This window comes from Nilaparvata lugens, chromosome 3 (assembly GCF_014356525.2).
Source record: "Nilaparvata lugens isolate BPH chromosome 3, ASM1435652v1, whole genome shotgun sequence".
Classification (NCBI taxonomy): domain Eukaryota; kingdom Metazoa; phylum Arthropoda; class Insecta; order Hemiptera; family Delphacidae; genus Nilaparvata; species Nilaparvata lugens.
This window is the reverse complement of record NC_052506.1, coordinates 96,282,932-96,296,841: the sequence shown is the minus strand read 5'-3', so window position 1 is coordinate 96,296,841 and position 13,910 is coordinate 96,282,932. Positions and strand designations below refer to the sequence as shown.

The 13,910-nt window shown below is 33.3% G+C and overlaps 1 protein-coding gene across 2 annotated transcripts in view; it reads left to right on the top strand.

The window, feature by feature from the left end:
* The window catches only part of LOC111045520 (pleckstrin homology domain-containing family G member 1), a 139,813-nt gene that overhangs the window by 108,111 nt on the left and 17,792 nt on the right, over positions 1–13,910 (top strand). For both annotated transcript variants that reach the window (XM_039425188.1, XM_039425189.1), the window contains exons 2-4: positions 3,436–3,765; positions 12,015–12,184; positions 13,222–13,322. In XM_039425188.1, coding sequence (XP_039281122.1) covers positions 3,436–3,765; positions 12,015–12,184; positions 13,222–13,322 — 601 coding nt within the window. The remainder of the gene's footprint in view (positions 1–3,435; positions 3,766–12,014; positions 12,185–13,221; positions 13,323–13,910) is intronic.

Sequence of the window (13,910 nt, the reverse complement as noted above, 5' to 3'; positions counted from 1 at the left end):
CTACTCATACATTGGTATATTATAAAACATGTATATATACATAAACTTGAAGTGTTCATTTACTAATCAACATGTACGAGATACACTACAAAGTAAAGTGTAGTACCTACGTATTACATCATCAATAAGTGAATTAGTTATATACATACCTGCCTATGATTTGGAAGACAAGTTATTATTATCATCATAATACTATTATTATGTTCAATATAATAATAAAACTATTCATCATAATATATTATGAGTATCCATTGATTTTCATTTAATTGATAATCAGAAACATGACCAATAATTAAAAGAAATTTCAAGAGAAATCACTTTTGCTAAGGTCAGATGAGTGAAAGTGGAAACATTTATATAATTTCAAATTTCAATCAATCTTTGTGCTGTCGAAGGGGAGCCGTTATTTTAGACGTCAATCAAGTTGTGAACGGCAACAAAATGATGAGACCACTCTTGCAAATTGACTCCCCATCACCCATCACCCATCACCCATGCTGCACCAGCACCACAGCCACAGCCAGAACCTCTAATGGTTCACTAATCAAAATTGAATTCCAAGTCACAACTCATTCCATCCTGAAGAGACACTTTGCCTCCATCCAGAGCTGACAGCCTTCGTTTAAAATGACACTCAAATACGGAAGTGAGAGTTATGGTTTATTTATTTCCATGCTACATTAGAAGATTATTTAGAGGAATAGAATACACAATACAGTATTCAATTATTTTTATTATGAAATTATGATTGATTTTAAAAATGAAATATGGTGTGGCAAATTTCTATTTTTTATTTATTTTTTGTGTAGTTGAGAAGTTGATATTGTGGTAATTATTCATATTGAATGAAAAAGACTAAGAAATTGTCAAAAAACCACAGATTTATTGATACTCAGAAAGACCGGTTTCGGTTATCACACCATTGTCAATCTCTCATAAACAATCTCTCAATCTCTCAGTTTATCAGAGATTGACAATGGTGTAATAATCGAAACCGGTCTTTCTAAGTATCAATAAATCTGTGGTTTTTTGACAATTTCTTAGTCTTTTTCATTCAAAATTTTTATTTATTTAAAATAGGAATTTTACCGTTCTTTGTTTGTCAATGATGGTCGATTTTCAAAATTAAATACTTTATGCAACTATTATATTATTGATGTGTGAACGTATTTAATCAGAAAATATAATGTTCTACAAAAAATAACGTATTAAATTAGAAAATATAATGTCTACAGAAAAACGTACTCCAAATTTAAATCAATTAAAAATTATATTCTATGGAATTGCTATAACTGAAGCTTACATTTGTAGTCTTTTATTCATTATTTATTCATCAATTTATACAATAAATACATTATCAAAATGATAGGGAGAGGAAAAATAAAGTAAACTTGTGCTATTCCTCTCCCAAATTTAGATAACACATAGTCAAGTCCTGTAGTTCTTCAATTCAAAACATTTTCAGTGCTCAAGTATTTCCACAAAGTAGATTTTCAAATTAGTCATTAATGTTTTCCTTGATTAATGAATACTACTGTACTGTCTATAATATACATAATATAATATTATTATTAGCTATGAATCTAATGTTTCCAAAGTGATGTATATTACTTCCATAAATGATTTAGTTGATATCACCCATAGAGATAAAACTTGTAAATCATTAATCTTTTATTCAATATCAAATTTCAAACTTGAGGCTATTAGGAGTATACTACTCTTATAAAATATTCCTTTCCACTATTGAATTTCTGTATCAAGTCTATCATAAAAATCTTCCAAGTTTTACACACGCTTTCAACTAATATTAAGGACTTTTGAGATTGTTATTACGGCCGTTAGTTGATGCTATCTGGTATAGTGACTGGATGTTAATGCATTTGGCTCCACCATTTTGTGTCCTGTCCGGTCACTGCTCTGTTCTGCACACCATAAACCTGATATGAATATCTTCATTTTACTTCAAAGGATGGTCTGGTGAAGACATTAAGCTGGGACATGCATCCCCGGATTAGTATTCACCCGGGATCCGATAGTCGGACATTTCAGGAAACGGTCGGCTTATTTTTGGAAAGTTTGGTTGGATGGCAGGATATAACTGGTAGCTATATCCTTTCGGCAGTCATAAAAATTCTGTTAACGGATCGAACAGTGCTTGAGCAAGAAAGCATTAAAGATTCATTTATACAATAATGTAACACAATCCTATTTTGCTACTGAATTTGAATTTCTTTAATTTTGAAAAAAAATATTTAGTATAGATTTCCATTCTACATACACATCAGAGAAACCCACTTTACAGGGGAGAAAGATAACCCGTCATGGTCTTTGCCTACTGAGCAGCAATTATTGTTTAATGAACATTGAAGCTGAATGGGTTCCCTTATAAAAAAGGCTCCTCCTTATAACCCTCAATTTATTGGTGTATTAATCGCCTTCCTGTTCTTGAACAGCTGGTCATTTTTTTTCGTGGTACTTCCGTGTGAACTCAGATCACCCACATCTATGAAATCGCTTTATTAGTTTCAATCCACTTTGCTAGGGATGCTACTATTGTAACTTATTTTATTAATTCACACAAACAATATTTTTCCTAATAAATTTATAATTATAAACAATTTCCATGTTTTTTGTACTATATAAAATTTATATGTTGGTTCCACATAACATAAATGAATCTAATAATTGAACCATTTAAACCACCGATTTAAGCCAAACCACAGATTTCTTGTCTGTGATTCAAACGGGTCCGTATCACAGAGACAAGTTCTCACAGAGACAAGTAGTGTTTTTGAACGATATTAGTGTCACAGAGACAAGTTTCATAGGAACAAGTAGTTTTATAAATGGCAGTCTCACAGGAACAAGTTCCCACAGAGACAAGTTGAGTCTCACAGAGACAAGTCTCTGTGAGAACTTGTTGAGTCTCTGTGGGAACTTGTTCCTGTGAGACTGCCATTTATAGAAATACTTGCTCCTGTGAAACTTGTCTCTGTGACACTAATATCGTTCAAAAACACTACTTGTCTCTGTGAGAACTTGTCTCTGTGAAACATCCCCATTCAAACCACGAAATTAGTAAAACAACTGCATATATGAGATATGCAGAAAGATATACTAATAAATATACAAATAAATAAATACTAATTTCTTTGAGGAAAAAAACTTGAATTATTATAAGTTTTATTTTATTACAAAAAAGCACAGATCGGGAGAGAAAAACTACAGTATGAATATACCTTATACTATTCCTCTCACAAATTTAGAAAAGATTAAGAAGGTTTGAAGTAGGGTTGTAATTTCAATTTTCTGCAATTTAGTCTATTTTCAATATTAACAATTATGCACCATTAACAATATGTAATATGATTTCAATTTATAATATTTGAAAATGCTTTGAGAAACCAACTAATATTTTGTGTATTGTTTCGACAGGAACGACAACGGCTGAAGACCTGGTGCCCACGCTGCTCGGGATGTACGACGCCCTGGTTGGGGGGCCGCGCACCCGCCCACCCTTGGCCCCCACCGCCCCCCGCCCGCTGTCGGTGGTCTCCATAGCTTCCTCTTCGTCGTCATCCTCGTCGTCGGTGCAGAGTGGGGGTGGGGGTGGCGTCGGAAGGGGTGGACTCCTCGGCGGGGGCCCCCAGACCAGTGTCGCCTACCTCGCCTCCATCGAGTCGCTCGACGACTCGGAACCCGAGCGCCGCCCCCGCAACCCCCCCTGCCATCCACATCGGACCAAGAGCTCAAATGGCTCTCAAGGTATTCATTCATTCACATTCTCAAGTTATCTATCACTATAGTTAGGTCCACGTGTTGGCATCCTTCTCTGTTATTTGACAAAGTCGATAGTGCTATCATTTTCCAGCCTAGCAATGTTGCCAGATCGTTTTTAAACAATCTAGAAATATAATTAATTAACAGAATATTCAATCTCAATTATGAAAATGGAGGAGAAAGATGGTGGATGATGTCAGGGAGGAGGGTTAGGACAGAGAAGAGAGGATAGGAGAATAGCACAGGACAGAGAGGAATGAAGAAGGAGGAATCATGTATGGACCTGCCCCAGGGCAGAATACTGATGATGATGATGATGATGATGATGATGATGATGATGATGATGATGATGATGATGATGATGATGATGATGATGATGATGATTATGAAAATTCATTATTTAATCAATTAAAAATATATATTTTCTTGAGGAATAAAATATAATTGATCATTTCAAACAAGAATGAACATTTAATATCAGATATACCGGTATCAGCTATACTCTATAGAAGGCAGTGGCAAGGCAGAGAATGAGCAACGCTGTTCTCCTATCTTTATTGCCATTATAACATGGACATCACAATAGATACTATTCGATTCTATGATCGGCGTTGGAATGCCTCAAAAACACTTGTGGTAGCCAGTCGTCTTATTCATTTCTCCAGCATAGGCCCACCTACCAGTCATCAGAGAATGTGAAACTAGCTATCAACGAAAATATTGATTTGTTTCATTTCTCTATTAATTCTATTTAACAACATTAACTATGATTTTGAGAATGAAAGAGTGAGTAGATTTACAAAAAAACATTAACTAATAAATTTGAAAATTTTTAATTCCTATCAATTCGCTCTAACATTATATTACATACTTCATTTATGTTGGATACTTTTTCCGAAACTTCTCTGTTTTAATCTCAGTTTATCTAGTTGAGAAATATTTAGTGGTGATTTTTTTGTGAAAATTCCAACAATATAAAAATGATGAAGGAATATGAAACTATATTGATCATGTTCCCGTCGGATCAGGTGGGTTAATTGAAAATTCCTACAATTCAACAATAATCAAGCTTTAGGATCCGTAAAAATACCGAACATTAAAACTCGGTGCCAATATAGGCGCATGCGTGGGAATCAGGAAATAATTTTGAGAGCCAAGTTCACACTATCGAAATAATGAGAAAAACTATTTGTAAGGCAGTGCGGACTGTGCTGGCTATTGGCCTATGCGGGGTCAAGGCCTGAGCCAGCAGATGGTGGAACTAATCAAGACTGCAAGTGAAGAATGGCCGGCCGCCGCCGCCGCATCAAATGACTCGCAACGTCTTCGGCCGGACTTCATTTTAACGGTTCAGGTTGAGTGTCAGTCACGACTACACCACTTGCACTCCACACTCCACACTCCACACTCCACTACACTATACATGAGACTAGCTCCAGCATCAGCTAACAACGGTGAATCATCATAAAGCACACCCGAAAGGCAAGGTGCACTCACCATCGCGATCCACATTTTTCACACACTCGACAAAACTCATAAAATTCATGAACAATTTACTGCATCTCTACCGGATACAGGACATGACTTATAGTTTGCTATTCTTATAATTTATTTTCCAAAGTATATTTATCATAGAACTCTTCACCAACTCCAACCAACTAGAGGGATCATGAATGGCTTGTTGTTCCTTGGGGGGCCTTTTATGACCTTGTACGCTCAACGTCTTGTTACGTGGTTATTGATGCCTTGACCACTAATAATTCATGTTCCATGGAATATGTTTTATTATTTCAATACAATTCAGAAGTTTCATGTTCAAGTTCATTAGCCTCAAACATCACAAAGATAACCAACTTTTTACTAGACACAGGAGGTGATAACTGCATGAGTTATCTTCTGTAGCTTGTAAGCTATACATTCTAAGGCAAACAGAAACAAATGCCGCCTGTAAATTATTGATAAGGAAGAGACAACTGTTTTTCTCGTCATCTTATTGATTTCTTTTACCATGTTCACTGGTTAATCTGGAGTTTCTCACTGTCTCCCCAGACGTATCACAGTAATAAAAATAATCAATAAATGAATTAATATAATATCATTCTACTATTCTGAGTACGATTTCTTATTATGATTTCTTTTACCATGTTCACTGGTCAATTTGGAATTTCTCACTGTCTCCCAAGACTTATCACAGCAATAAAAATAATCAATAAATGAATTAATATATTATTCGACTATTCTGAGTAGGAAGTAAAAAATAGATACATTCATGAAAACAAAGAGTTTTAAGGGTCCAAATGCAAATTATATTTACAACTAAAGCGGTGATAATCTGTCCTATGAACATTTTATTACTAGGCCCAACAGCATATATTGCCTGGCTTTTACACCATTATTTTCTATTCAATTTTTTAAAAGAAAGTTTATCAATACCGTACCATTTTTCTGTGGGGAAAATTTGCATCAATGTATTGAGTATGAAAAAGCTATGTCTTATAGAAGTGTTAGATCTTGATACAGTACACTTTTTTTAAATTACTGCACGCTTTTTCTAAGAATGGTGTCCTTAAAATTTCGGTAACTTATTTGATCTAAATTCAATTTCTTCAGTCAAGTTATTCTATTCAAAGAGTGTTATTCTGAATCCATATTCTTGATTACTCCATTTGCTGTAAGGCTATGTAGATTTGAAAAGCAATTCTACAAATAATTAATACGGTAATCAACGATGACTTGTTCCATATTTACAAGCCGTGTTAATTATGGACAAACAGATGCTGGATTGTTTCATGAATGAACAGTTCTAATCCGCATAAACATCCTTTTGGCTCTTGTACACTGTTTATTTTCTTTCATCCTACGCTGTTTGAGCGCTTGAACACACCACCGTGCCTTGGCAATACAATAATTACAACTCAGTAGTTTTTTGCTACTTTTTTCAAATAGAACAATTATTCAAAGTTTGCTTGGCTGCAATCATCTTCATTTCGTCTTCAACAAAGACAATTATTGCAATGAAGACTACAAATTGTCTTCTAAAACATTTCACATTGGAAGTGGTAGACTCAAGTTGAACCAGTCGCTATTAAATGAAAATTCTATCATTTTAGTAACAGAAAAATGCAGATGTTTGTAAAAATATATATTTATTGTAAAATGTATGTTCCCAAGCATCACATGAGCTAATTGATGGTAATGTTAAAATGAAAGCAAATATTAAAACTGATGATTCCCAAGAATACATTTTGGTACAATTTTAACAACAATTAAATTGAATTACACCATAGTTATATATAAATCAAACATAATCCTGGGTGAAAATACAGAAGATTACCAGAGTCTTCAAAACATAATTTTTACTTATTTGAAGGAATATTGTAAAATAGGATTTTTGCATTGATATTTACTTGAATAGGTTTTATTATGTACAAGATGTGAACAAGCATATCGCAATTGAAGAGCTCTATTCCAAACGGGCCCAAGTCACAATAGTGTTTTTCTCAGGAAATCGATTTTTTGATAGTCATCACTTAAATGTTGGAAAATGTTTATAATCCAATGTATAAAGTGTGTATTTTGAATTCCATACAATAATTTTGCATATTTTGAAGTAATTCCTGTGTAATAGGTTAATTTCCTTGCTTTTTTTTCCAAAATGTCACCAAGTCCTTGGACTTGGTGACATTTTGGAAAGAAACTTGAACTTGGACCTTCTTCATGTCACTAATATGATAAGTTTCTTCAAGTGCTGTATTTGCTGAGTTGAATATATCTTGCTAATTTTTTCGAATAAATTTTCTTGATCACTTGATGCTCTTGGTAATCCCCAGTGTATGTATTCTTGACTTTCACTGTTCTCTTCCCTTGAAAACGCGCTGATCTCGAAGTGAAAATGGTAGTTAGGCTTCAATCTGTAGACAGACAGACAGACAGAAAAAGATGCTCTGCGCATGCGCAAAGGACTAAGGTTGGAATGGAAAGGAACAGCAATGGACTTAGATACACTTTGGAAAAAAACGTGATATTGTGATATTTATTTTGTAGTGACTAAGGATAGTTTGGAGTAGTTAGTATGCTAGGAATGAAGGTCTATGTATAAGGCTCAATAATCAGCTGATATCTCAATTTCTACAAAAATGGACTTAGGCCCGTTTGGAATCGAGCTCTTCAATTATATTTGTTTAGTTTTTTCCATGACACTACTCATAACAAAACATCCTTACTGCTGGTCAATTTTTGTGTTACAAGAACAGTAGAATTTACAAAAATATGGGAATTAACAAAAAACAGTGGTATTTCTGCCAGCAATTTTTGTAAGCAACAAGGAGTTTCATTACTTTGATCGTTTTATGCTTAATCGTGGGTAGAGGATAACATTAGCAAGTATTTTGTGTATAACAGTACCGTGACTGCAGTCTTGGAAAGAGACGTGACTTTGTTGGTGGTCCTCCTTCCTACTTTTATTACAGTAATAAAAAGAATTTTTGCCCTTTTCATTATAATGTCTCCATAGCTACATGATGATCTTCTCGGGATTCATTTAAATTATACAGTTTTTACATTAATTTTAATGTGAAGTAGTTTTGAAAATACAACAGTTTCTGAATAATATACTTCAAGCCTCAACACAATCAACGTTATTTTCTTCCATTAATATTAGCCTATATAATATTCAATACAGTATTGAAATAATAAATACGGTAATCCTTCATTTTTTCCTCACACATTACGAATTATATATGCTATTCATTATTTAATAACCTACTGATAGATAATTTGATTAATGATAGATTAAAATGATTAATTATCAACTCTCCTGTATCCCAGAATTATTTATGATTCAACTTCGTCTAAATTATTATCATTAAATAAATAATAAAAGTATAAATATTCAATTTGGATGATGAGCCTAGTATGTGGTATTGCATAAGTATCCGATAAACTTTGGAATCTTCAACATAAAATATTATAATAACGTTTTGAATACTCAAGTTCAGTGCCCATATTATAATAAATAAAATAATATTTTCTCCTGAATAACAATTGTATTGATAAACTGATACAATTCATTTCAAGATACATAATCTCAATACACCATTTCAAAAAATTATAAGTTTGAAGATATAGATGCACCAATCCAAACAATATTCGGAAAAGTTGAATATAAATTTACTTTAATCTATTTATTTGAAAATATAAATTAATATTTCAACATTAAAGCACTCAAAAATTATTCAGTCAAGTTGAATAGTCAATTAATAGTTTCAAGCTTGAACCATTGCAATGTATTTGATATTGCAAAAACATCATTCGGCTTAATTCTTGTGTTGCCTAGAATATTCACAAAATCTCAGTAAAATTCTCAGTAGCCTAAGTATTGAAGAATTCATAATAAAAATTAATCACATTAAGAGTACACAATTGATTTAGATGCTCCTGTTTTGATTGACCATCTTGAGAATCAGGAGAGTAAAGTAATTTATTTGTAGAAAACCAACGGTACGGCAATTAAAATACTATGAACTTGGCGTGAATCTGGAGATCTAGAGATACTCAGACCAAATCACATAAATAATGGTCATTAACAAAGATTTGGAAAATCATAATTGTAGCGACTTCAACAACTTGTTGTTCTGGAATTTATGAGATAGGTATAATTCATTGCATTAACTCCAATATCCGTCCATTTAACAACATAATTCGTGTTATGGCTCTTGGTTCTCTTGGTACTTGCTACTTGATTTATCTGCCCTATTATTGTAATTACTGGTCAGAAGAAGCATTTTTTCCTAGACGGCGATGAGGGTTCGAGATGTTCTATGGCAATGCTGGATCTTGCTGAACCAAAATGTTGAAGATTACAGGATCGAACCTGAATGCTATTAGCCAAAGCCAAGCTGCTCAGCCAATCAACGTCGATAAATAATTGTACAGATCCTTAAACGTTGCTCGTTAGTAAATTATAAACCCTGTTATTAATCATTTTCTAATCAGTATTTCGTCAGAAGTTTCGGATAGATATAGTGGAATATGCAGCTTATATTTGTATACTATAAGAGGCTTTGCTACTTTCGTATTTTGAATAATATATAAGTGGCATAAATCACAGTTCGGCATGGTAATGTTAAACTTACCAATTTGTGTGAGCAATTCCAGACCTGTTCATGTGTATAATAAATTCTAATCAATGGACAGCACAAATACCTTTAAGCTGTAACCAGGTTAATGAGCTAATAACACAAACAGCATATAAAATACAAGGTGTAAGATGTAATGAAGTGCGGCAGTGTTCAGGAATGGTGTAAGGTATTTTTATTGAGGTGTGTAAGTTGATGGAGTGTTGCTAATTCAATATTTCTCTCCAGTTTTAGTTCACTCGATTTAAAATAGCTCAATCAACCTATTTCGGATAATAGTTTCAGAAAAGATTTTGATTTATGGAATTCTCCAGGAGTCTAGAACTCCGAAGTAGGTACCGTATTCCATTCATGTTTGAAATTATATTCAAATGAATCAATAATATGCTTTTTAGGTTTAATTTATTTCTATCAATTTTGTGTTTTTGATAAGAAAAACTACGAAGTAAATTTAAAATCCCTTTTATTTTATTTTTAGATTTTTCTATTCCTCTACTGACAATTTCCTATTGAAGAGTCACCAAGAATGAAATTCAAACAAGATTACTGTAGTTTTAAAAATTGACTGTTATCCTATTTAAACATCAATCTCATTCACATTTTTCCTCAAATTATTGTTTACCAATATACAGTGTTACCGTATACAAAGTAGCTTGAATTCGATAGTTTGAGTTAGTGAAGCTAGGAATTCTCGTATACTCACTCGTATTATGAATAAATCTTAGTGCCTAGAATCATGCAATGTAGAATTGTTTACCATTAACCAGTATAACTATGCAATATCTGGATCTTGTATATTTATTCCACTTCTATCCAAGAAAGTGAAATTAAATTACTTCTGAGAAACTGATTTCCACTATAATTTCCTTTGATCTCGTCTGTCTGCTCAACTTTAGTCGATCTGCTTTAGCTAGCCCTGAAATTAATTTCATTTCAAAGATTTCTATCGAACAACTCAACTAGTCGTCACTGTACTTTCCCTCAAGTCGGCAATTGAGTGAGCAATAATTATTGAATGAAGTGTAGTGAGTTATTATTCGCTTTAGCGAGGAGGGAGAGAGAGAGAGAGAGAGAGAGAGAGAGAGAGAGAGAGAGAGAGAGAGAGAGAGAGAGAGAGAGAGAGAGAGACGCCAAGACGTCGGGCTCCCGTGAAGAAAGCGGCCAGACGCGCGCGTCTAGATGCAGTCATCAAGCGTCCGACGACAGATTCCTAATCGGTGTCGTGTCGTGTCGTGATGTGCCGCTCCCAATCACCAGCCGTCCTCCGCACACTAATGATGTGTTATCCACACTATGTCGTCGCATTGCAACATGCAATTGTTTACATTATTCATGAATGTAAATTAACATTGATCAAATGGTATAGCGGAAATCGGAAGACACAAATTGTTTGGAAGAAGTTGAGTAACTGGAATTGTGCTCATTACAGCGGCGGTTAGGTCAGTGCTGTTAACAGTAATTGAACAAGATCATGTGACTGATCAGTCATTCGAGTAGACTAGGTAGTCTATACATAGTCTTGCTAACTAGTAAATGAAAGTAAGTGTTGTGCTGCATTGCGGGATCAATATTAAATATAGTCCAAATTACTTTTTAATTGAATAGACCAGTCCCCTTTCTTCATTATTTGGAAGAATGATTTCATGCCATTTTCAAGTGCTGATATAAAAATAAAAACATTTACACCTAATTTCAAACTATGTTTCAAATGGATATTGCTTATAGAGTGATATGTTCAATGCAGAGCAAGAAATTCTGTCTAGATTCATGAAGCAAGTAAAAATCTTGTTATACATTTCCATGAGAAGCCTTTTTGACACATATAGCCAACCAATCAAACCTAAACAAGATTAGGAGATGATTATTAACCACATTTATGTGGATATGAATTTCTATTGCGAATCTAGTTGGTAGTTTCCATTTTTTCATCACTGCTTGGTCAAATGAAAAAATCTAATTTTGTATCATGTAGATGATGACACATTCTATCATTTCAGCTAGTGTTTGTACAGCTTAACTAAACTGATCCAATCTCATTGATTGTTCTCAGTCTCCTTAGATTTTTGTGGGATTGTAAATGCATGGTGTTTGTTGCAGTGTCAGGAGACAGTGGCGTGTGCAGCCCATGCTCATACATCAGCTCGCCGTCTCCCCCCTACCCCCGACCACGCTACTTCGACCCCCACCTCAGCTACATGGACCGCGTGCTCATGGAGATCCTCGAGACTGAGGGCGTCTACGTATCCGATCTGCAGCAAGTCATTGTTGTGAGTTTGCCCAATTCATTCAATTCCCTATTAGGACGAACATATAGTTTTGTAAGAGTAGACATATTGAAGCTATTTTGTAATTGAAATGATATTAGTAAAAAATGATTGTTTCCTGACCCATTCCGAACACTCATGTTTTTTACACTTGATACCGACCGACATGCAGTTAATTATTATCTTTACCAATGTTGATGAAAATCAAAATAAAATCAGTATTTTATGGAATTCTTTGCAAATAGAATCCCAATTCATTTTATTACCAGTCCTTTCTCAAAAAAAACTTCAATATTACTTGATTACTTTGTTTGTTGTCAATTTTCTTTCTATTCTTATATTATTTTTATTCTATTTCTGTTAATTTTGTCTAATAACAACTTGACTTTCTCAACTTTGTACTCTTTTGTTCTTGTACATGTACATAATATTACTTTTTAATTAAACTCACTACTGGCGCTCAAGTGTTACTTTTGCCAGTAGAGCCAAAATTTTATTATTATTATTATTAATATTATCACATGATCTTGTTAATTACATTGTACTGTATACTTCTAAAATTTTGTACTTTTTTAACTTTATTATTGTTATTATTTTGTGACTGTAGAAATGTCTGTAAAATTATTTGGCAAGTAAAAATTTCAATTTCAAAGGAGAATAGGCAATAGGGCGAGAAAGCGTTCCATTCATTTCATCCCTGTAAGTAAAAAATGTAAGTAAAAAATGTCAGGTAAACTCGAATCGTACCAAGTTCCAGATTGGAAAAAAATCTATTAGAACAATTTTGACAATAAATGTGGGTGAATTTTAGAATAATTTACAGGTTCTCTTTAAACTAAATAATGCATTTTGAATGAAGTGTGTTAAGAAATTGAGGTAAAATATGAATATAACTAGACTGAACCTGTAAAAAAATCAGATAGCTATAAAACATTATAAAATTGTTATGTTGAGTCGGCCTATTATATAGATTATTCATGTTGCACTCTGATATTTTTGTCGAAATTTTTCTATAATTTAGGCTATGTAAAATTTTGCAGGGGTATCTGGAGAGGTGGGAGAGCAGTCCTGATTGTGCAGTCAGCAAATCACAATTGGCTGATTTATTCAACAATATACGAGAAATTTTCCATTTCAACAGGTATTTTATTCCTTATATTATATCTTTAAATAGTTTTATTTCTAATTATACCATCACAATATTTGAAAACTCGATTATGATATCACATATCACAGATGAGCAAGATATTCGATTGATTTATCAAGTTATGTCTGGAAACTTTGTTCTACACTTGAAGCGCCAAAAGGCCTAAAGGGTTTTTGATAAAGATAAGTTTATGTTGAAAGTACCTTACAATAAAATAGTGTTCAAGGAGAGGCAAGGTTTTTATAGTTCCAGTACAATTTGTACTGGAAAGAACTTATCTGTTAATAGTTTCAAGTTTATCCTCAAGTAAGTTGTATTCAATTTCACAATTCATTACCATACATTTTTAGCTACTCTACTTTTATAGTCTGCGAAATCAAGCAGTTGATAAAGTTATTCAATGATACTTTACAAAGTAGGTATCATCTTCTTTGTATTTCTTATAGTATATTCTACGATGCTGAAAAATGCATGTTTCTTGTTATTTCTGTTGTAGTATTTTTCAGAGTCACTTAACAATAATATATTACTATAGCCTACTTTTATAGTAAATAAGCTCAGTGAAATTTTCAAAAGATAGAT